Source organism: Eptatretus burgeri, chromosome 8, assembly GCF_056783735.1.
Source record: "Eptatretus burgeri isolate ZD-2024b chromosome 8, Ebu_testis_v1, whole genome shotgun sequence".
NCBI lineage: Eukaryota > Metazoa > Chordata > Myxini > Myxiniformes > Myxinidae > Eptatretus > Eptatretus burgeri.
In genome coordinates, this window is record NC_140968.1 from 47,962,821 (window position 1) to 47,988,085 (window position 25,265).

The 25,265-nt window shown below is 41.7% G+C and overlaps 1 protein-coding gene and 1 long non-coding RNA gene across 2 annotated transcripts in view; one reads left to right on the forward strand and one right to left on the reverse strand.

Moving 5' to 3' along the window:
* Nucleotides 1–3,856: 3,856 nt before the first annotated feature.
* Nucleotides 3,857–17,388, reverse strand: LOC147021685 (uncharacterized). The gene is made up of 3 exons (XR_015060885.1): nt 17,000–17,388; nt 14,555–14,694; nt 3,857–5,197 (listed from the first exon to the last, which is right to left on the reverse strand). It is a non-coding gene; the product is annotated as an uncharacterized LOC147021685 (long non-coding RNA).
* A 203-nt stretch (nt 17,389–17,591) lies between these two features.
* Nucleotides 17,592–25,265, forward strand: part of LOC147021686 (cadherin-2-like) — a 42,536-nt gene continuing 34,862 nt past the window's right edge. The window contains exons 1-2 of the mRNA XM_085891926.1: nt 17,592–17,749; nt 19,655–19,760. Of these exons, the coding sequence (XP_085748052.1) occupies nt 17,705–17,749; nt 19,655–19,760 (151 nt within the window). The 5' untranslated portion in view covers nt 17,592–17,704. The remainder of the gene's footprint in view (nt 17,750–19,654; nt 19,761–25,265) is intronic.

Sequence of the window (25,265 nt, forward strand, 5' to 3'; positions counted from 1 at the left end):
CGGTTATACATGCTGCAAACCATCCATTCCAGGAGAGTTTGGTGTTCCTCGCTGGTTTCTGCAAATGACTGATCTGTAACACACTGAAGAGCTTCTGTGGCTTCAGGAATCTTTTGCTAGGTATTCCACCACATCCATTTCAACCTCGTTTTTAGGCTCTCGGTGTAATGGCACAAAATGGCACGAAATGCAACAGCCTGAGACAGTACGAAAGAAGGGAAGAGCTCTGGTCTGTTGTGGTCCAAGAGAATGGCTGATAGCATTCACATTCAGGAAGGAGGTATCCTTGCCTATTTTGAAGGCCACCCAGAGTTCAACACCAGGGTAAATTCAGTAAATAGTAGCCAGCTGAGCAATGGTGATAACTCGGACATCTGTGTCACCAGTCTGGATGAGAAGAGATTGGCATGTCCTCGCAGCAGCCATAAGATGTATAACGATATGTGTATCGGCTTCCTCATGATTTCTGGTATTGATCATGATGTTGCCAGGACCAACATGAAGAACACTGTCATTTAAGGTCACCAGAAGATGTTTGGCATCATGGTATCTGGCCTGACTTGCTTCCAGAGAGAGGTAGTCAAACAGTTCTTCCTTATTTCTTGAATCGGAGAGGAATTGTTTCCAGAGGAACACCATGTGGGACTCATGTGGCACCCAGCACACGTTTGTGAGTTCCTAATGTTGAGTCACCTCTCTATTATCTAGTTTCAGCTTTAACACTGTGCTAAAAATACTGATCCAAAACAATGTGGAGCTGATTGCAGCTATGCAGTTGAGATCTCGAGTATGGAAAGAACATAGTGGTAAAAACATCGAATGCGGTGCAAGTTGACTTTGGAATCAGTGAGTGTATGAGAATTCCTCCATCAATGATATTAGCTCCAAAAGACATCAGAGGAATGAGATTTTTGGCCTCAGTGTCGTCTTTGTTCATATTTACCTCTTGGAGAATGATATGCAGAAGAGCTGCCTTGTCAGAAGTAGACTTCATTGATGGTGGTGGGCGTACCGATTAATACTCAAAGAACATGCCAGATTGCCTTCCCTATCATGCAACATGACAAAGAGCTTACCAAAAAGTGATGTATGATCTTGAGAAAGTGCCAACTTCTTAGTCTTTGAATCTATCACTTTATTCTTTGTTTCCTTGAAGAAAACACGTTTGTTCTTTGTGAACTTTTTAAAATGAGTAGTGCTTTCTAAAACAGCTGTCCTAAACTCTGTGTACTTAGCTTCCCCAATCTGAGACAACTGCCACACAGCATCAGCAGAGGACTTGGTGGTGCAGACATATCCATGCAGGGACACAAGTTATTCACCGACATTTTCAAATGGGCTCCCATATCATTCAATTGTGCCAATCATATTTGTGACATGCCTCGGGAGGCGTATTTGATTGGCTTGGCCTTTTTCGTGATGAGGAAGAAGATGTCCTGAATCCTTCACCTTTGAGTACTCCTCCACCACTTGACAGAGTGTAGGTCTGACCAACATTCATCCCTGAAGGCTGGTTGAATTTGAGGTTAGGCCAAGAACAATACCACCAATTCCTTTCACCCACTTGTTATTTTGCTTGTGTGCCTGATCAATGGGAATGGAGGAAAGCAGGTGCATTGTGCGGGTGGATTGTGAATCCTCCAGATTTGAAGGCCTTGAAGATTCCCTGACGAAGTGCCCCAAGGTCAGAAATAAACACAGGGAACCACCGGGCATAGTTGTTGTGGACCATGGCAAAGAAGAGGCCCACCAAATTCTTCAAGCTTGCCAAGAGGAGTGAGAAATCCTGCTGTCTATGGGCTCGAATGAAAAGATGCATGGTCTCTTCATAGCGAAAGATGGTGTTGCAGGAAATGAAGGTGACATATTTCCTTGCCATGTCCTCATTTTTTAAAAAACTAAATGTTGATACTTTATGTTAGATTTTTAGGATTTAGCATATCGAAAGTCATGCTGACCATTGTGAAGGTCATGTTTGAGGCCACTGATACATGCACCAATTAATTTCTCTTGAGAAATGGATATTATTTATTATTTCATGTGTCACACATTGGGTTTCTTGACAGCTGTTGCCAGACGGGGGGGGGGGGGGGTTCTCATGGGAGAATATATGAGTACACCTGAAGTGAATGTGATCTACAATTGTTGCGGACCAGACAGACTTTCATCTGATACCAAAATCAAAATTCCTCAATGATAACTAGCCAAATTGTGTCATACAGACAAGGGAGCAGTGCAGGGAGCAGCAGAATTGGCACACGCAACTAAATCTGCTCCTCAGACCCAAAACGAGTAGAAAATGCCGAAATATCGTTTTTCACAGAGTGTGTCTGACACTTCAGGTTTTTGACCCCACTATAAGCCTTGATACCTGGATAAAAAGCGTCCCCTTTCCCCCTTATTCCGTTGTCTCATCCTCCGACATCCAAGCCTATTCGTCTGCCGTCCACCATCATCTCATGACTTAGGACTATGACTAATGCCTCATGAAGCCAGTGGGTCACAGACAGATGAAATGTTGTCTGAGACTGGCTCTGTTCTTTCCAGTTTGTTGCAAAATTGATGGAGGAATACTGAGTACAATCCTACAAAGGCTCTGCTTTTCCTTATTTGGATAAAAGATCCCAACCAACCTCACCTCAGGTCAAAAAATATAATACAGAGAATATATATATATATATATATATATATATATATATATATATATATATATATATATATATATATATATATATATATATATATATATATATTACAGGATTATTGTGGTAATGGAGAAATGACCCCAGGGTGAAACGCTCAACACATAAGGAACCCTTCGTTAGATAATAATTCATTAGTAAGTGTGTTGAGTCATGTTTGTTACCTTTTCCCTTATAACAGGGATGGGGAAATAAAATTCATTGTGTGTTTAACAGGTTCTCTCCCCTTTGTAATTACCCACATGAAATCCCCATATCCCTACCTCTATCTCTCCATCCATCCTAATCCCTCACCCTTTCGCTTTCAAACCTCTCTTTCCCTGTCTCCCTAAAATCCCTCACCTTTTTTCCTCTCAAAATCTCTCAAACACCGTACTTTCTTTAAATTAAAAAACCCTCTTCATGCAATCCATTTCAATCCCTCCCATCCTCAAATCAACCCCTCCCGGCATGGGGTCGGTGTACTTTTGAATGTATCTGTACTTGTGTACAGTTCTGATCACAACACCCGAGGAAGGACATCTGAAGAACAGAGGGGACAGAATAGTGCATCAAGATTGACCCCAGGCTTAGCTCGACTAAGCTTTGTCGAGCGGGTGAAATATATTTTTTAAAGTTACATTGGAAAGGAGAAGATTGTGAGGGGATCTGATAGAATGTTTAAGATAATAAATCTATAGACAGAGTAAATTCAGAATATATTTTCAGCAGAATATATACTGAAGGGACAAGAGGCACAGTTTAAGAGTGAAGAAAAGGAAAATCCACATGGGAGTAAGGCAGGGGTCTTTCACTCAGAGAGTGTTAAATGCACAGAATGGTCTCCCTGCAAGGGGAGTGACATTAGAGTCAGTGGATTGTTTTAAAATGAGTTGGATCGGTATCAGGAAGTGGTGGGGTGGGGGTGGGGGAGTACTTAGATGTTGGCATCATTGAACATATTTGATGAGCACAATGGCCTCTTCCTGTATTGATGTTCCATGTATTTTACTGATTATTTCCACAAAATCAAGGCTCCTGGAAGAGCGAGAAAATTGAATGGATCAGGACACAGAAAAACAAAAGGAAAAATAGAAAGAGGGGGGAAACACCAACAGCAGAGTTTAAGGATAAAATAGAGGGAGAGTTGGACAAATATTTGGTGCGGAGAGGAATGAGGTGTTGGGAGGGACGCACAGGCTGGACAATGCAGATACAGAAGTAAACTTTCAGGAAGGAAAAACTGGAAATTTGGAAGGTGGGCTGGGGGTGCTAAAGGCGGTAGAAATGATCATGCTTTTGGATGGGGGGGGGTGATCTGAAATGGTGGAGAACCACTGTCTTGAAGACCTGGAGGGAAGAATTATATTGAAGATGAATGTGGAATTTGATTCCACAGGTGGGAAAAGAGAGAAACAAATGAGTGAAGGTGGGCTGTGATCCTGTATTTTGGGAGTTTCACCAGAAGATGGTTGATGGTGGACCATGTGCGCCTTGCAGAAACATGGGGGTGGGGGAGGGGGGAACAAAGCACGGAATGAGCTGAGGGTGCAAGACCAGAAAGGAGAGGGAAGAAGACAGAGAAACCACCGATCTGTCTGCGATGGGAAAATGTTAGGCCCATCGACTCCGCTTCAACACGAGATCTCACATGATTGAAAGGTCTTGGTTTACATGATGTTAAGCTGAGCAAGGTGTGAGGCAGGGGACCCAGCCTAGAGCCAAACCATTTCCTGGTAAATTTAATTAACCCATTTAAAATAGCATTTGTTAGCAAAAATTTGTACGATATTGTGTGATTACATTTGTTTTTTTAATGTTGAGCATTGGTTCAAGAGAAAAGAAGATGATAAAACGGTGCCAGATTCTAAGTTTGATATTAACACTACACGTTTATACATGTTTTGCCAGAATGACATGATTGGGTGAGATGTGTGGATTGATGATGCACTCACCATTTTTTTTTCCAGTCACAAACAACATTGTGGGATTCCCAAAGCACAGTCACAAACAACTTTCCCCAGTAAAGTCCAGACAGGCTTGTGGCTCCAATGACATCTTGGATGCTGCTATCCTGTCTGTACCTGTTTGTGGTGAGGATGTTGAGGTCATGGCGAGATTCACTAACTTTGACATTGATATTCATGTCTCTGCTGGCTGTGAGCCAGAGGTCAATCGACGAACGAGAAGTTGTTGAAAGAGACTCAAATGAGATTTGTTACTTGCATATTCCATGAGCATCAGCTGCGGCTGTATGGACATGTGGCTCGTTTTCCTGACACTGATCCTGCTCACCAGATTCTCTCAGCGAGGGAGTCTCGTGAGTGGAGGCCAATGGGCCGACCACGTGCCTCATGGATGCAGCAGGTTGTTCGGCATCTCAAGGAGATAGGGATGGGCCAGGAATCTGCCTGGGGATGACCAGACGGAGGCACTTGGAGTACTGGCAGAAAGTGGATGCAGCGATGCTCTGCTGTGGTGCATGCTCCCATACCTGACCTGACCTGAGGCTTGTGCTGTATGACATTCAATCACAATGACAGGTTATGAAATAGCTAAGTTAGTCATTGCATGACTGTTGTGGCGTTTCACAGCCAGACTTTACGTGCATGACAAGCAATCAGGAACGTGCCCAAGCAGTACATGAGGATAAAACAGGTAAGCGTTTCCAAAAGCCCAACATCATAAATCAGGCCAAAAACATTTCAAACATAAAATGGCAAAGGCATGAAAGGGGAATCCACTTTGGTGGGTAAATTGGAAGCTATAAATGTTTCAAGTAGATTCCACGATATCCCGTACATCGTGTTTGTGATAAAACATGTTATTTACATTTTATCTCTCACTCTGCAAAATAGTATCAGACTTGGTGACGTAAGGGTTAGAGTTAGAGTGTCCGCCAGGAGTCTGGGAGGTTGCTGGTTCAAACCCTGTCCGAGTCATACCAAAGACTTCAAAAATGGTATGTGAGGCTTCCTTGCTCATGAATGATGCTCAACATTTAATACGATAGAGCATGGATAAACAATGCTGGGAAGGCAATGGCAAACCACCCAGTATAACTCTTGCCAAGAAACCTCTTCAGCAGCACCAACTTTCCCACAACTCTTTCCCAAGAGTATGTAAAGGTACAAAACAAGAAAAATCTAAACAATGTAAAATAGTAGTTTGGGGGTGGAGTAAGTAAAGCATTGTTAAATTGCCTTCATTGGCATCTGGGCTAAAGTCCCATGACTGCTCATGGCAGAAATCCCCATACAGTGGCAAGGAGTAGTGACGTGTCCAGGATTGATTCTTCACGACAGAAACGTTCAGCCAGGACTTGTTGTGAGGACACCATTCACTGGCAAAATGATGGAATCAACCTCGCATGAAAAAACATGAACAGGTGAATGCTGCTCATAACAGTGATCCTGATAACGTGTAAAATAACGTTTGATCTGGAGACTGGGTTCGGTAATGGATGAAAATGCAGTGATTCATTTATTCTGATTATTTTTTATATTGCTTTCCTGTTCTACGCAATAATTAAAATGTTTATGCATGCATGCAAAGTTGTCAAATGAAGAAGAACGAACAATGATAGTCGGATTTGTCTTTCAACTCTTTCAGATATTACCCAGGAATGACACATGAATGATTAACATCCAGAATCTTTTGATTTACTGGATATTTAAACTGGTTATTGAATACATTATTCAAAACCTCTTCCTACTGTACCATTCGGTAACTTGTTCCTCTTGGTTCTTGTCAAAACTAATATCAATTTAGATATGGAATGAAACAAAACAGTTTGTGTTTCATGTTCTAAATCACAATCTGGCTGATTGGAATTTCAGTAACGCATGTCACAGCTCCAAATCACACTATCAAATTAGTCTGTGCTGTCATGTTAATTAATCACTTTTTCAAATTTTGAACAGATAAAATACTAAGTACATTTCAATAGATTTTCCAACACCAAAATCAACTGGTCTTGGTGGTGGTTTAATGGTTAAAGTGGTTGGCTGAGGATCTGAACGTCCTGAGTTCAAGCCTCAACCATGCCAAAATAATACCAGGTAGGTTAACTCAGTGTGTCATAATTCTGAGGTTGACAAAGTGAGTACCAGCTTGCTGGAAGTGAGTTAGTTGAGTATCCTTCCTTCCTTCCATATAATTGCTGCTCAATCAGGATGAAGATTACTGCACTGCAGTTGCAGGCATGGAACAGTGCTGAAACAACCATTATACCAGTACACTGGTACTCATTTTGCCAACCTCGGAAGGATGACAAGCTGAGTCAACCCCGACTGGTATTAATTCAGATGCTGATGGGGCTAAAACTCAGGACCCTAAGATCCCAAGCTTGCCACCCTCATCACAAAGCCAACTCCAGGCTTCATCCTGTGTCAGAGTGGCCACAAGTTCAGAATTTTCCCCCCTTGCCAATAAAACTGCCTTGTCAGCCTTATGTGCCTGACAGTGAGGGGGATCATCCACCGAAATACTGTCCTGTTTTGTATATATATACAGATGTATATGTACAGTGCCTATAGAAAGTCTACACCCCCTTTCAAAATGTTCACCTTTTGTTGCTTTATAGCCTGTAATTAAATTACATTACATCAGACTTTTTACACATCGTAACCCACAAATATGCCTGGTGTTGGCTTAATGGTTAGGGTGGTGGGCTTGGGATCCTAGGATCCTGAGTTCAAATCCTACTCAGCTGTTGAATTAATACCAGGTGGGGTTGACTCTGCCTGTCATCCTTCCGAGGTCGGCAAAATGAGTGTCAGCTTGCTGGTATCCTGTGTCGGAGTGGCAACCCATCTAGAATTGTGCCCAATAGCCAAGAAGACTGCTTAGACAGCACCAACGCTCTTCACAGAGTATGGTCCCAATGGATGGATGGATGGAACCTACAAATTCCAAATGAAAAACAAATTCTACAAATTTCAGAGAATTCATTAAAAACACACACACACACACACACACACACACACACACACACACACACACACACACACACACACACACACACACACACACACACACACACACACACACACACACACACAATGAAAGAAGGGTAAATAATGGAAAGAAAAACATTCCCTAAAGCCAGTGCATATTTTCCTATGAACCCACCACACATAATGGAAGGGCGATCTAAAACGAATACAAATGAAATACCTGTCTCGGGACTATTATGTGTTGTGCCAATGCCTTGGGGGAGTGCCTATTTCGCAGAACCATCACAGTATACATACTGTCGGACCCCGCTATTCACGGATTCACTATCTGTAGACCTTGCATATTCACAGGTCATAAAGTGTGATCTGCTTCGACATTCATGCTTCAAGTATTCACAGTTTTTTTCGTTTTTTTTTTAACACTTCAGGACTGGTCTCCTATATCCACCTGGGAAATTAGAAATCAGCCAACATCACAGCATTACATAAAAAAGGTGCAAAAAACGGATCTCCATAATTAGAGCCCAATTAGCTTACTGTACTTCCAATAATCAGCAAGGTCATGGAATCCATCATCACAGTTGACATAAAATCATTGCTTTTTTCTAACAGCCTCATCTCAGATCATCAATTTGGATTAAGACCTGGTCACTCTACCTTGGACATGCTGCTTCTACTCTCTCCAGAATGGTGGAGGACATCTCTCTGGATATATCTCAATCTTTTGATACAGTCTACCATCCTACCTTGTTCTCCAACCTGTCTACCTATGGAATCCAAGGCCAACCCCACTCTTGGATTACACTCTCGTAAACAACGTGTTGCTCTCAACGGAACCCTTTCATCTCCTCTCCCTGTCAAGGCTGGAGTACTGTACCTCAAGGCAGTGTTCTAGGCCCCATATTATTCCTAATCTTCATCAATGATCTCATTGACTCTCTGGAAAATCCTCTTTATCTCTTTGCTGATGACTCCACTCTCTGCCATGACATCCCTCATCCTTCAGACAAAAGGGCTGCAGCCTCTTCCCTCTAATCCAGGGTTTCTTGACCTTTTTAGGTCATCTCTTCGAGCATGACCTCATAATATGGGTGTCGATGTCCTTAGATCCGTCCGTCCGTTCACAATGAAGTTGAAGCGGGAGATTTGGTCATTAGTGATTCTGATAGAGGTCAATGAGATGTACACGATGGTATGACTTTCAAGGTCACCGAAGGTCAAGGTCAAGGTCACGAGGCCTTTGAAGTTGCGAAAATGACGATTTTCAAATTCTATCTCCTCCGCCATTTCTCAAGCGATCTTGAATTTGATTGTAGCATATGAATCTATGGGATAATATCTAAATTTTGTCAGGCCGGATTTTCGATATTCGCTTTCGTTTTCGTGTCACGTGACTTCAAAGTTGGCAAAAAATGCAAAAATGACGATTTTCAAAATCTCTCTCCTCCTACATTTCTCAAGCGATCTTGAATTTGATTGTGGCATATGAATGCATGGGACAATATCTAAATTTGGTTGGGACGGATTTTCGAATTTCGCTTTCGTTTTCGCGTCACGTGACTTCAAAATTTGCAAAAACTGCCCTACCTTCAGGAGGCTATATATTCTCTACTGGGCATGGTAAAAGTTAGTGAATGGTGTCGTTGCATAGCAGCTGACCTTGTCTTTCATGTCCATTTGAAAGAATACTGATATCTTTGAATACGTACACGTCATGTGACTTTGAATTTTGCGAAAACTGCTTCATGTAGTTGCAAAATGACGATTTTCAAAATATATCTCCTCCTACATTTCTTAAATTATCTTGAATTTGATTGTGGCATATGAATCTATGGGACAATATCTAGATTTGGTCAGGCCGGATTTTCGATATTCACTTTCGTTTTCGCGTTACGTGACTTCAAAGTTGGCCAAAAATCCCTCCTGACCCGAGAACACTACACCCTTGTAGCAGGAACTCATGGTTGTTTCTCGCAGAGATGACCGTCACTCCTGCACGGGCGTATTTTTAGTATTTATTCACCCTTTGAAAATGCTGAATAATGATATTTCCCCCCACCACATTATCAACACTAAATTAATTTTAAAAACTAAAATTAATTTAAAAAAATTATTCCAACAAATATTTTCATTAAAATATTGATACACAATTTATTGCATAACATTAACAGTCATATTATTTTAACATTAGCATTCCTAAAATCAGCAAAAGTTTATCATTATTCAAATCATTCGTATTAAGGGAAATGTTTTTTGTAGAGCATCATTTAAAAATGACAATAGACTTGGCAAAACTATTGATGTCTTCGGTCGTTAAACGCAGCAGGATCATTGGTGAGCATGCACTAAGCGCGTTTACTTCAGTGAGATGGCTGGAACTGCTTCTTACTCAACAGTACATCAATGTCAGGAGCAGTGTAAGAGAGTGCGCAATGCATGTCACACTCGACTTTAAGCCAATTTCGTGCTTTAGATTTTATGGTCATTAAAGATGAAAACCCTGACTCGCAAAGATAGGTTGAAGAAAACAAAGTAAGGATAGTTTGAATAACGCAATCATAAGTGAGGATTCAACGCAATAAATAGTTTGAAAATTGTTCAACCTAAAAAATAATTTCCCCCCTGAAATCCGAAAAATTTCCCCCAGGTTAAGAATTACTGCTCTAATCAGACCTTGACAAATTTACAAGTTGCTCAAACTCTTGGAATGTGTCTATCAAGCCTGATATATATATATATATATATATATATATATATATATATATATATATATATATATATATATATATATATATATATATATATCTATATATCTCTCTCTCTCTCTCTCTCTCTCTCTCTCTCTCTCTCTCTCTCTCTCTCTCTCTCTCTCTCTCTCTCTCTCTCTCTCTCTCTCTCTCTCTCTCTCTCTCTCTCTCTCTCTCTCTCTCTCTCTCTCTCTCTCTCTCTCTCTCTCTCTCTCTCTCTCTCTCTCTCTCTCTCTCTCTCTCTCTCTCTCTCTCTCTCTCTCTCTCTCTCTCTCTCTCTCTCTCTCTCTCTCCGAAAGGACTGTCTGGCAAACCCTCCCCACACCATCTACTTTCTTCACAATCCTTTTGAGGAAGTTGTCATTCAAACTCCTGGGTTTCACGATCAGCTGTGATCTTTCTTGGCAAACCACATTTCAAAAAGTTGGCCTTCAAAGCCAGCCACAAACTCGACATCCTCCATCATACAAAGTCCTTTCCTGGCACACCTCAACTTCTATCCATATACAAGGCCTTCATCCATAGCTTGATGGATTTCTCCCCTCTGGACTGGCTCCCCTGCCTCACATCTTGCTCAGGTTGACGCCATTAAAACCAAGGCCTTTAAGATTACTGGAATCTTCCACGATGAAGCTGGGTCTATGGGCCTATCACTTTGCCATCACAGACAGGTCGGTGGTCTCTCTGTCTTCTACCACAATCTTTCTGGTCTTGCATCCTCTGCTTTTTCCATGCTTTGTGCACCTCCCACACCCCAGGTTTCTTCAGGGTTCACAAGATCCACCATCAACCCCCTTCTCATAAAACTACCTATATCCAGGATTACTGCTCACCTTCACTCATTCGTTCTTTTTTTTTCTGCCTGTGGAACCAACTTCCACATTCTGCAACTGTCGGGGATTCCGCTTCGCGGTAGTAGTACCCCCCCTCCCCCAATGCCCGTCAGGGGCCAAATCTTCCCCATTCGTCCCTGCTGCCTGGATCTGTCAGGGCAGTGCAGTCAGTCAGAATCCCCATGGACCAGCCCATTCCCTCCTGTCTTCTCTTTTCTCGTTCTCTTCCTTCTCTTCTCTTCTCTTCTCTTCTCTTCTCTTCTCTTCTCTTCTCTCTCTCTCTCTTTTAAGATATGGGCTCGAATGAATGCTTGAGACCTCACCTTGAGACCAAAGGATCTCTATCTCTATCTCTATCTCTATCTCTATCTCTATCTCTATCTCTCTCTATATCTCTCTCTATATATATCTCTCTCTCTCTCTCTCTCTCTCTCTCTCTCTCTCTCTCTCTCTCTCTCTCTCTCTCTCTCTCTCTCTTGGCCCTGACTGCATGAAGGCAAGGGTACACCATGGATGTGGAGGATCCATCTCTGGGTCACTTTTCGGAGATTGATTGGCTGTCTTTGTGCCATGGGCTTGTTCGAGAGAACTGTCTGGGGCTATACAACACCAACAACTTCCACATTCTCTTCATCCTCATTCTTCCCTCCAGGCCTTCAAGGCAGCTGTTCACCACCATCTTACATCATCCCCAATACAAAACTTTGATCTTTTCTACCCTAGTTAACCACACCCCTCCCCCAACCCGACCCCCAAATGCTCCTCTTTCCAAATTTCCTGTTTTCCCTCCTTAGTGTTTCCTTCTGTATCCAGCTTGTCCACCCTATGCATCCTCTCGTGTCCTCCATTCCTCCCCACACCCATTGTTTGTCCTCCTCCCTCTGTCTTAGCCTTCAGCTCTGCTGTTGGTGTTTTCCCCTTCTCTTAACTGTTCCTTTTGTCCTGTTGTGTCCTGATCCATTCAGTGTGCTCGTACTTGCTCTTCCACAAGCCTCGACTATGAACTATATGCAAAAAAATGTATATGTATACATGTCATACTGTCTGGTGGTACTGATCGATGATGTGTCATGCCGGCTAATCTCACCATGAGAAAACCTGATCTACTTGTTTCGTTAAATCAAATCAACATGCAAATTGTTATGTAGCCTCCACATTCTCCTGAGAACCAATGGTTGCATCCTATGTTGGCTTTACCACCAAGTCAACAGTCGAAGAAGACAGGGCAACAAACTGGCCCAAATTATTTCATAATAATAATGTCAATAACAGCAATAATTACAATAGCAATCGGGAGAGCGCATACCGCTACCAGGCTGAATTTTTTTTTGCTAACTCAACAATACGTTGAGCTTTGACAGCCGTATATAAATATACAATATGATGATGACGATGTAACAAATTAATCTTTACAGAGTTTTGGTGCTGCCGAAGCAGTTTCTTGGCAAGGGCTACATTCGGCAGTTTGCCATTGCCTTCCCAGAATTTTCTGTCCATACTCTATCCTTTTAAAGGAGAACCCAAATGCAAAATATGTTTTTCTGAAAACCATTGAGAATCATTCCTCACGCTCTAATTTGAAGGGACAAAAAAATTGAAATTTTTTTGCCAATCACAAAGTGTCGAAAAAAGGCTTCGAGTATCAATTTCCAATTTCTCAAGTGACGTCACACCCTGAAGCCATATTGATCTGAACGGCGGCTTACATTGAGAAAGAGTGCATGTCGAGCTCAGATTCAGATACTGTTTCCACTGTCATTCGCGACTCCACACGTTCTCACAATGTAGAAACTGATCAGTGCGATTTTGAAGAAACTATTGGAGACAAAATTAGTTATGGAAATGCTTTCGGGAGAATTGCGGAGCGAAATTGTTTGGAACCTTGTGTGAGCAATTCAGAGGAAGAAGGCAGAAGTGTTTGTGAAGATGAAACACCAGTTATATGATCACTTCAGGGTGGTAGGGTTTCATTTTTCCATTCAATTGCCAGTTTATAAGGGAGGGATTTTGTATTAATTGATCAATTGGTTTATATATTACTCGAGCAGAAATACCCATCATTGCCCGACAGCACGGACACTGCCCAGGCAGACTCAGACATCATGGACAAAATGGGTGCCGAACGCTTTGTTTCACCATGGCAGACTGACCAGGTGTCTTGTATGTTACGGGATCGTCCCATGTCATACTTTACCCAGATGCCATTTGTGTCTGTGCCATGTCGATGTGCTCCACCTCTCGCTACCTGCCCTTCCTCACTCTCCCTCCGTCCTCTCTCCCCCACCCAACCTCGCTCCCCCTCCCTACTCTATCTTCCCCCCTCCCTCTTTCCCCCTCCCTCCTCTCTCTTTCCCCCTCCCTCATCCCTCTTTCCCCTTCCCTCCCTCTCTCTTTCCCCATCTATCTCCTCACTCTCCCCAACCCCTCCCTTTCTCCCGCCTCTTCCCAACCCCACCTCCCCATTTCAGTGTTCCCCTCAGTGAAGCGATGGTGGTATTTGCTTGAAATATAATATACTTCTACTTTGATGATCCCAATTATTCCCACCCTCTTGTAGGCTCGGCCGGGGAACATTTTTTGGCCCAAGTCTTTTAACGACTCAGCTGGTCAGGCCTGTCATTCGACAGGAATTTGTAATTTATTCAGGGTGGCAGTGATAGCTCACCTACTCTTCGTGAAAGACACCATAGGATGCTTAACATCCACAAACGAATGCTGGCAGACTGGACAGCCAGTTTAAGTTGCATTCAAGGGACAGCATACACATTGATTCCTCGTTCTGCCTACCAAGCACCAGGATGACAGTTTATAGCTGTACCAAGATTCAAACCCACGCTATATTGTCAAGTCATTTATCAAGCACAAGAAACTTAGGAATCTAGTCTCATTCCTGGACCTTTTCTTGTGTTTTTAAACAATGTTCTCAAGTATAAATCATCACTGACATATAAGCACCTTGAATGCAATTAGAGTGCTGGTTTCAGCCATTTTCTTCTCAATTTACTTCATTTCATCACAAAAGCTTCAGCGGGGTAACAATTTGAAAAGCTATGAGTCAAACAGAATGTTGAGCCTTCATCGCTGTACAAATATATGTATATAAATATATGTATATATATATATATATATATATATATATATATATATATATATATTTATATACAACAAGTTCTTGAAAATGTCATGGTCTTTTCACAGTGCTGATAAGGTCCTCATCATATACTTCCTTGGCAACAAGGTTCATTGTAAGCCTGGTGTTTGCTTAATGGTTAGGGTGGTGGGCTTGCGATCCAAGGATCCTGAGTTCAAATCCTGCACAGCTGTTGAATTAATACCAGGTGGGGTTGACTCTGCTTGTCATCCTTCCGAGGTTGGCAAAATGAGTGCCAGCTTGCTGGTATCCTGTGTCGGAGTGGTGACCCGTCCAGGATTGTGCCCAAAAAGCCAACGAGACTGCTTCGGCAGCACCAATGCTCTGCACAGAGAATCGTACCAATGGAAGGTTCATTGTAAGCAATCCCAGCATTGTTTGCATGGGTTGATCCATCATTGCCACAACAACATGATCGATACAGGATTATTTATACTTGAAAGTTTTTTTCATGGTTATTGAGCAAAAATATAGTTACGAATCGAACCATGTGTTTTGGGTCCATCACAGCCCTGTAGATACCTATCTCACCGCCATCCCATTGATGACCTCTCTCCCATCCTTTGTATGTACCGTGCACACACAGAGTGCTTATAGAAAGACTGCACTCCCTTTAAAAAAAATTTCACCTTTTGTTGCCTTATAGCCTGGAATTAAATTCCATTAAATCAGACTTTTTCCACCTTTATTTACACATCGTAACCCACAACTTCCAAGTGAAAAACATGGGTCTTGAAACCCCTCTATGTTGACTGTTCAAAAATTATTGAGATTTCTTTTCCATAATAATTGGATTTAAATTGAGGTGGTCCAACTGTACAGGAAAAACTCAATGAAAACGTTAAAAAAAATTGTTTCCATAATAATTGGATTTAAATTGAGGTTGTCCAACTGTGCAGGAAAAACTCAATGAAAACGTTTAAAATTATTTATTTTTTCCCCATAATAATTGGATTTAAATTCAGGTTGTCCAACTGCACAGGAAAAACTCAATGAAAACGTTTTAAATTATTTATTTTTTCCCCATAATAATTGGATTTAAATTCAGGTTGTCCAACTGCACAGGAAAAACTCAATGAAAACGTTTTAAATTATTTATTTTTTTCCCCATAATAACTGGATTTAAATTCAGGTTGTCCAACTGTGCAGGAAAAAACTCAATGAAAACGTTTTAAATTATTTATTTTTTTCCCCATAATAACTGGATTTAAATTCAGGTTGTCCAACTGTGCAGGAAAAAACTCAATGAAAACGTTTTAAATTATTTATTTTTTTCTCCATAATAATTGGATTTAAATTGAGGTTGTCCAACTGCACAGGAAAAACTCAATGAAAACGTTTTTAATTATTTTTTTTTTTCCCCATAATAATTGGATTTAAATTCAGGTTGTCCAACTGTACAGGATAAACTCAATGAAAACGTTTTAAATTATTTATTTTTTTCCCCATAATAATTGGATTTAAATTCAGGTTGTCCAACTGCACAGGAAAAACTCAATGAAAACGTTTTTAATTATTTATTTTTTTCCCCATAATAATTGGATTTAAATTCAGGTTGTCCAACTGCACAGGAAAAACTCAATGAAAACGTTTTAAATTATTTATTTTTTCCCCATAATAATTGGATTTAAATTCAGGTTGTCCAACTGTACAGGAAAAACTCAATGAAAACGTTTTAAAATTTTTTCTCGTCCAATAAACATTGCTCCAATGCCCAATAAAAAGGACATGATTCATTGTATTATCACTCAAGAGAAGTTGAAATGAAGGAGAAGGATTTTTTTTTTTTTTTTTTTTTTTGTATACCTTGGTCGAGGCTCGTATGAGAGCAAACACACAACTCACATCAAGGAGGCATGAGACAAGAGGGGCGGGAGTGGAAGGGACAAAACAGTGGGGAACAGACACAGGTGAACTGTGGAAGGGAGAGGGATGGGGATGGGACGGGGAACATGGCGAGGAGAAGATGGACATTACAGGGACTTTCAGGAAGGAAAGCAGAAGAATTGAAGGAAGTGGGCTTGGGTGGATTATCGGGGGTAGAAAAGATCGAGGATTTGGATGGGGGAAGATAAGAGGTGGTGGTGAACAGCTGTTTTGAAAGCCTGGAGGGAAGAATGGGAAAGAATAGAGTGAGGAAGTTTATTCCAAAGGCGGGAAAAAAGAGGAATGAAAGAGTGAAGATGAGCAGTGATTCGTGATTTTGGTAGTTTTACCAGAAGGGGGTTGTTGGCGGACCTTGAGCGCCCTGTGGAAATGTGGTGGGGTAGGGTTTGGTGAGTAGGGTAGGGATTTGGATTGGATGTGAGATCACAAACCAGCGGATGAATCAAAAAAGGCGAAGTGACGCAACATGAGGGTTGACGTCATTATCCCGAACACTGGCTCCGGCTTTGCTTTGAGAGATTTATTCACCTTATAAGGACATGGGCGTGGCGAAGACGAGGGAGGACGCTCTCTTCATTATCACCTCACCTTTAACTTCTCATGACACATCCATTTCCCCCTCAGTTGTTTTCCAGAGTAATTTAGTGACTAATTGATTTCTCACATTTATATTTTTTATGATATACTCGCTTTAGTCAGACACCATTGGATATATGTTGTTGTATCCGTTTCGCGCACTTACCTGTAGGCTGTATAAATTGATTGAGGGTTCACAATTCCCGAGCCCCTCGACCACACTATAAACGATAAACCCTCGGATTGCTACTTCACGGACATTAGGCCGGGTGAATACTGATCGAAGAGTGTGAGGAAAAATACACTTCCACCACAGGTGGGAATAATGGGAGAGCAAATGATCTTCTTCTTCTTCTTCATCAACTTGTACACCATGCTCTTTTCAGAGCGTCGGTTCTGGCGCGAAACGGTTTCTTCGGCTCGATTGGGTCTGAGGAATTAATTTTTCTTTTTATTTTTATTTAATTTTTTTTTGTTACTGAAATCGTTGTTATGGTTACGTGACGGCCTGAAGGGGCGACACGAGGAGAGGAGTACACAGACAGATCGCCATGTGCCACGTGACGTAATAATTATTATTAATAACCTTTGTGGAGTTTGTACAAAACTGCGTTTGCAGAAGCTGTTGAGTCATTCATGCAAATTTGCTCGTGATCTGCCGTCGAGTCTGAGGGAATGAGATGTATTTGAGGGGTGGAGCCGGGTAATGAAAAAGAGGGCGGGGCACACGGGGATGGGGGCGGGGCGGGGAATTTACCGGAAGTTACGTGTACAGGTGCCGCCGCTCCATTTTGGGACGTGCTGGGCGGAGTTGCCTGTGCTGGTGGATTCTTGCGTGTGATCGGAAACTGGTCGCAGTTTGTCCGACGAGATGAAGTCGTTTGTATCGTTGGTGTTGCTCCTTGTGCTGGTCGAGGTGAGTGCGCCGTGTGGTTGTGTTCCAGGGCCCGTGGACCGCGCCAACTTTGTCGAGCCGAAACGCGTCGATGCAATGGCGACGCCAGGTGTAGCTGGGCGGGGTCGGTTCTCGGTTCTCGGTTCTTCTCGTGTTATGTCCGTATTGTCCTTGTTGTTTGTTTGAGGTTTGTTTTAATTCCCACGACACGTTTTCCCTCCACGTTCTTCGTGTCCATTCTGAGTGTCATGTTTTCCTCCGAATCGCTGATTTCGAGTGTTTCATGAAGTATCGATGGATGTTTATATTTATGTATATAGATATATTATTTTTATTTTACAATCTACAGCCATGTAATTTATTTCCATTATTCTGACGATTAAGGTTTTTCTTTTAAAGCAGGTTCAGTGTGTTTAAATCTCAGAATCTGTAAGTATTTAATTCAGGGGGTATAGACTGTAGGGTACGGCGTGGAGTTAGGAGGACATGGACAGTGTTGAGGGCTTTTGGTGTTTGTGGGACGGAAAGGTTATTATGTTTGTGTGGGAGGGTTAAGGGAGGGGTCGTCGGGTTAGGTATTGGAAGGACAATGGGGACTTTCATGGGGAGGGTTAGGGGGAGGATCGTGTTATTGGGTGTGGTTTGGACAATGGGAAAGGGGTCGTGATTTGGGGGGTGGGGGATGTCAGACATGGGTAGTGGTTTAGTGTGGGAGGGGGGCTCGTGGTTTGGTGGTGGGACGGGGGGTTCTTGGTGTGGTGGTGGAGGGGTGGGAGGGCTCGTGGTTGGTGGTTGGACGTGCAGGGGGAGGGCTCGTGGATTGGTGGTGACATGCTGTGGGGGTGGGGGTTCATGGTTTGGTGGTGACATGCTGTGGGGGTGGGGGGTTCATGGTTTGGTGGTGACATGCTGGGGGGGGGTTCATGTTTTGGTGGTGACATTGGGGGGGTTCGTGGTTTGGTGGTGACATGCTGGGGGGGGGGGGTTCATAGTTTGGTGGTGACATGCTGGGGGGGGGGTGGTTCGTGGTTTGGTGGTGACATTGGGGGGGGGGTTCGTGGTTTGGTGGCGGGACGTGCTGGAGGGGTGGGAGGGTTCGTGGCTCGTAATTGGTGGTGGGACGTGCAGTGTGTGAGGGCTCCTGGTTAATATTTAGTCTAATCCAGTGTTTCTCAACCTTTTTTGTCCCACGCCCCACTTTGATTTTCACAATAATCGTACTCCCCACCATGATTGGAGACACTACAGTATATCCTACATATGTATTCAAAGTGCAAAGCTATGAAAGCGATCATATATTGATTCATTAATTCTGAATCCTCATGCCCCACCAAAATATTGCTACGGGTCTCCGGTGGGGCGTGCGCCTCACCTTGAGAAACATTGGTCTAATCTCAGAAGGGCCTGGCAATGTAGCATGGATTTGGAGGTACGCACACTCTCCTGTGAGCCAACTCGCCTGGGTTCGAATCCTGACCCAGTTATAAACCATCATCTTGGTTCACAGGCAGGACCATTCATGAGATGTTCAATGGGAGTTCCGTCTGCCAGTATTATTTGGTGGACGTTAAAGATCCCACGGTGTCCTTCGCGAAGTGGGCGAGCTATCGTTGGAACGAAGAACAAATTACAAATTCCTCCTCCAGCTGCTGCTGGGAAGGCAAAATGGCAAACCACCTATTATAGCCATTGCTGAGAAACTGCTTTGTCAGCACTGATGCTTTACAACAGAGTTATAGTACATCAGAATCAGAAGAGTCTCAGATGGTCAATGTGATCTAATTTTTGAGGTGTAGACTGGTGCAGCATTTTATGAAGTCGTGAATTTTGAGCTTCTCTGTTTGGGACTGGTGTTTTGTGAATAACAAGACACTGAAAGTGCTGTCCGTTTTTAGTTTGCCAATGTCTGATAGATTTTGTCCACAGGCATGCATCGTGTTTGGGAACCACTGCACGCCTGGCTTTGACAACACTCCGCTGATTAAGCGAATTGTGCCAAAGGTTCTTCATAAGGGAGACCGCCTTTTCAAAAGTGAGTGAAGTTTGCATGCATGTTGTTTTATTTATTGGACACTAATAATCTTAATCACCTTTCTGACTTCTGTCAAACTTTTTTCTTCCTTTTATTGCCATCCATCTTGTGTATTGATGAGATCATTCTTGGTTGCTCTTGTACTGTTATACTATCCCCCTTCTTGTCTGCTCTCAGGATGAACGACTTTACAGGCATTGATTTGTAGCTGCAAAAAATGTCTTGATATGACACAGTTATTGACAAAGTTAAAATAATCCAAATAAATTGACATGTTTTTCTTCGGGTTTTGACATGCACGGGGTTACCTATCAGGAACCTTGTTTCCCTGACTCAGTACAAATGTTCATGGTTTGAATAAAGTTTTTTCGTGTTGGTGAGACTAGTGCTTTCCACTTGGTTGTGGTATGCTGTCTGAAGAGTATACCCTCACGTTGACCTTGGCGTCAAGCGGTATGTGACCTGCGCTGCACATGTACATGTACATGGTGCATGTTGTCATTGACCGACTGCGCGTGCCCTCGATCGAAAATCATTTACCGTTTTTTTAAAATCTCATTTAATTCAATGTTAAACGATTATTTCCTCAGCATTGTCAATAAGTCATAAACTCAAGTTGCAAGTCCTCCATTCTGAGTCTCAAAATTTTGCGACTCTGGTACGAGTCGCCTACTCTGGTTAACTGGGGTAGAAAATTAATTGTGGTTAAGGTTTGGGGTACAAACTCGTGATGTGGGTAACAATGAGGGGTAGTGGAGAATGCAAGAAGGGTACAGAAGCAAAATTTGATTTGGGGAGGGTTGGGTTAATGGGTACACAAAAGGTATTTGGTTTGGATGGTGAATGATCTGAGATGGTCGTGAACATCTGTCTTGAAGACCTGGAAGGAAAAATGAGATTGAAGAGAATGTGGAAGTTGGTGCTTGGCCAGTTTTGCTAATTAAAATCATGTGCGCGCCTTGTCTGGAGGGGGTCAATGAAGGTGTCGTCAACAAGAACAATGAAATAGTGAGCAATTATAAAAAAAAATTTCGTTATTATTTTTGTTTGGGCACTTAATGCTTATGTGTTTAATACGTGAATGTTGCCTTTCTTTTACATTGTTTAACTCTGCTTCAGAATGTCATTCAATCAAATACTTAACACTTGATGTTCCAGTCTGTCCTTCATTGTGCTTTTATATTGTAAACTGTCTTGCATAATCGCAACACTGGTCAAAACTGATATTTGAGGCCAATTAATGTCACCAAAAATGGTGATTGTACTTGTCAACACTGTTGCTTGAAGGTAATGGGTGATGACACTTTTTTGGATCCAAACATTTGGTTGATGAGGTGTTTTTATTTATTTTCTCACACTGCATGTTATATTTTTCATGTTGAAGCTCGTACTGCTTCCTTGTGCATCTTCAAACATCCCGGTAGACAATGCTTTTTCAAAACTGTTTTATCCATCTTTTACTCCAAGTGTAGAGGGCTCATACGATTGCAATGGTAAGTGCATTGAGTATATAAATGATTTGCTCGTGAGGCTGCTTGGTCATTGAAAACACTACATCCTGTACACGTATTGTTTTTCATTGCGTCCAGTTGAGTGAGCAAGGGAGTTGTGTGTTGCACTCCAGTGAAGGAGCAAGCAGCATGCTTTACATGAGATTTGGAATTTGAGAGACGATAAGCAATTGGTTTTATGATTTATGGCAGTTCCCATTCTTCAGTTGCACTATTATGTTTCCTGTTTTTGTGCAATGTTAAGACTCCCTGCTATTCTGCCGTGATCAACAGGTTTGCTCATATTTATTGGCCTTCACCTGCCGTAATCTGTACACTTATTTTCAGACTCTTCAAATAGCGTTTAATACGAGTAGTGCACATTTTCTTTGTCAATTTGAAATGTCCCAGCAAGTGTCCAGTGAGAATTGGTTACTGCGAGTAAAGTGTCAGGCCCATTTCCCTGACGCATTGCTGGCTTGCTTGATCTTTGATCCAGAAAATTATGGCCTTTTCAAGCTGAATGCAACACACAAAGCACCATTGATACAGATTTGAAGTAAAATCTGCTTTGGCACTGTATTTCTTGGCCATTGTGCTCGAAGGCCAATAGTAGTGGTTATTCAATTGCTTAATTTAATTACTGGATTGAAAGGGAGCAAACTTTGTGGGGCTTTTCCACTAGCACAGCCTTGTGCTGTGAACCTATTGGCCTTTAAAAGGGTATTCCTAAAGTTTTCCAAAACTTTGGGATAAACTTGTATAAATAAATTTTTTTTGAAGGAATCATTGAAACCCAGATAGACCTCCAAGTATTGTTACAGTCAAAGGACCTTGATTGTAGACCATTTAAATAAATGAGGCAGTTGGCCAGCAAGCTGAGTGAGTGTCTAAGTTTTATTTTTTTTTTATTTTTATTTTTTGGTGTGAAGGATAATGAAAAGCAAATATTTCTACTTGGTCGGTGAATCATATAATGAAAGAATTATGCATATGTGCCCCATCTGACGTGACTGATTATAGTCCCTTCATTGTATGCAAGTGAGATTGTAGGAAAGTGGTGGGTGGTTTATTGGCAGGTAGTGGATTGTTCCTGGTTGGCCCACAATTCTTTTTCATGGGTGTAGTTCAGTTATTTTGGTGCGTGTGTGCGTGTGTGCGTGTGTGCGCGTGTGCGCGTGTGTGCGCGTGTGTGCGTGCGTGTGTGTGTGTGTGTGTGTGTGTGTGTGTGTGTGTGTGTGTGTGTGCGCGTGTGCGCGTGTGCGTGTGTGCGTGTGTGCGTGTGCGCGTGTGCGCGTGCGTGCGTGCGTGCGTGCGTGCGCGTGCGTGTGCGTGCGTATATATACATACACCAAGTTAGGCCTCGCTATACGCACTCGCGGTTAACTCATTTTCAAGGTTAACTCATTTTCAAGCGCACCAACATGAGAAGTTTGACCCCCCCCCCAGCCGTGTTTAAAGGGGTAGTGTATGTGCTGCAACTGTGAGAAGGGTGGGGGGGGTGTACGTTCTCCCGAGGATGACGGGAGAATGGAAGATCATTATTCCATTGTTAACACCAAGGGTATGAATATGAATAGTCCTATTGTATTGTAAATAAATATTTATTAAATCGGTTGGCACCATTCAGGGTTTTTTTATTTTTTTTTTTAATCTGCATGTTGTACTGTACTTTGGATGCCATCCGGTGGTATTGAGTAACTGTCATTTTTGTAAAACTTTCTCCAAACTCTACAATATGAGTGGAAAAAGACCTTTCTACAATATCAAGCATTCATGGTGAGAGGTCACACCATTCTATTACTTTGGATGTGGTTAAAAAGCATGAGTGTGGTGAGCGTTTGGATATTTGTCATGTGTAAGGCCGAGCTCTATCGACTGTATGAACAATGCAGATGAAATCGGGTGAGTGCAGAAAGTGTGAACCATTTAGATGGTACAAAAGTTATGGGAAGACACTCGCTGATTGTGAATATTGAGACGCACTTAAATGTTTCGATAGAGCACCAAACTCAGTCACGTGGTCTTCAGTTTGACCATAACTCGAGCAAATGCAGTCATCATGGTAGGATTTAAAAGACAACGGGATATGAGGGAACATCTCGTGCTCAAGAAACCTTCAAGGTGAGCTATATTTGGTCTCAGCAATTCAAACGGCGTATGAACCTCCTCTTTATTTTACAGTGATTTTACCGTTCAAAATTTGGCAGCTTGCTAACTTCTCCCAAATGCTGTGGGGGGGGGGGGTTATGTTTTTTATTATTGATTTTTTATGGTAGGTACTGGGACCATTTGGGTCAAGAGGTGAATGTCATTTCAAATTTTGGATCGTGGAGAAAAGTTTGGGAGCTTGTTGCGTAAGGTGTCCGAACATCAACCACCCAGGAACGCATCTTCGATTTGTAACGCTATGTCGATGGGAAAATCTTTATTGCTGTGCACATTACTTTCGTGGAATCTAGTGTGTATTCATTTCGTGTTTGCTTGTTAAGAGGAATTGTCTTTCCAGATGAATCTTGCTGTTGTCGCAAAATAATATGAAGAATACTTTTTTAAATTTTATTTATTTATTTATTTGTTTGTAGCTATTTTGCTTGTCAGATTTTCTCTGGAAGACTGTTCTTTGAATTTGTGTGGAAATGGCATATGGTTATTTTTACCTTGCTTTATTTCCTTGTACACTGTTTCTTCAGAGGAAGTTGTTTTAATTTTGAGGTTCCCATTTAAAGTTGCGGTAAGCTTTTTTTCCACTCTTTCAGCTCGTCATCAGTGTCGTAGTAGTTTCGTGCTGGTTTGGGGCAAATAGTATTTTACGAGGGTCTTGACAATTTAATTTCTATAAAGAACCTTGTTATGAGTTTAAGAATCTTCTTTTAGAGCATGATCTTGGGTGCACTTGAAGCACAAAGCTTTTCAAGTGACATTCACAGCAGTGGAATTTTTTGTTTTTAGTTTGCATTGGCATCCAGACCAAATCCAATTGCTATGTTCTATTATTTTGATAATTTGACCTTTAACGCTTTTTCAATGTTATTTATATATAATAATGTCTTGCACACACACATATATATATATATATATATATATATATATATATATATATATATATATATATATATATATATATATATATATATATATATATATATTTAACTATTTTTCATCAGTCAGTGAGTCCACACGCTGATATAAGTTAGATTATTCCTTCTCAAATCTGCTACAATCTATATTTTACCCCAACTGAGGCTGTATTACATGCCCATTATTTCTTTTAAATTTTTTTGCATATAATGTATTTTGTTTGTTTATTCCTCCTGCCCTCAGCCCCATCATCCTGTGCATAATTGATCCAAATGATTCCTGTTAGTTGTAGGATCTGGGGAAAGATTAATTAACCATTGAAACATTGCTTTTATTTTGAGATGAAGCTTTTAAAGTACCACTTGCATTGATATTAATATTATTAGACCAGCACTCAGTAGAGCATATACCTACGCCAAGCTGAACAGTTTACGTTTTGTATCCCACTGAGGGGCCACATCTGCACTTGGACCAAAACCTAAATCTAATCGGCTTATCGTCACCGACCCAACTCATCCACCAACTTTTGTCATAATCCATCCACAGCCTTTTGAAATATCAAGTTGTGTATTGTTTGATATTTTCAAATATGCTCGATGGTGTGGAATTACTTCGCAAATAAAAAACGTTCTAGTGTCTGGAACTTCACCAAAGTCGAATAAATTGGTCCTTGTCACACACCCGACCTTTCCACCAAAATTATATCTGCGGTTCATGGGGTAGTTTGCAGAATTTGCTTCTAATCCTATTTATTTCTGATAATCAAATAAGAGAAATTGGGTGTCTGGATGTTCCAAGCCCATGTGCTGTGCTGCAATGTAATGACATCACTGTGCACATGATTATACATGGTAAAAGGCAATGGAAACTCTCTTATGCTGTTAAAGGGCATGAAAGGAATGAAGAAACTCTTCTTGTGGCAGTACATATGAGT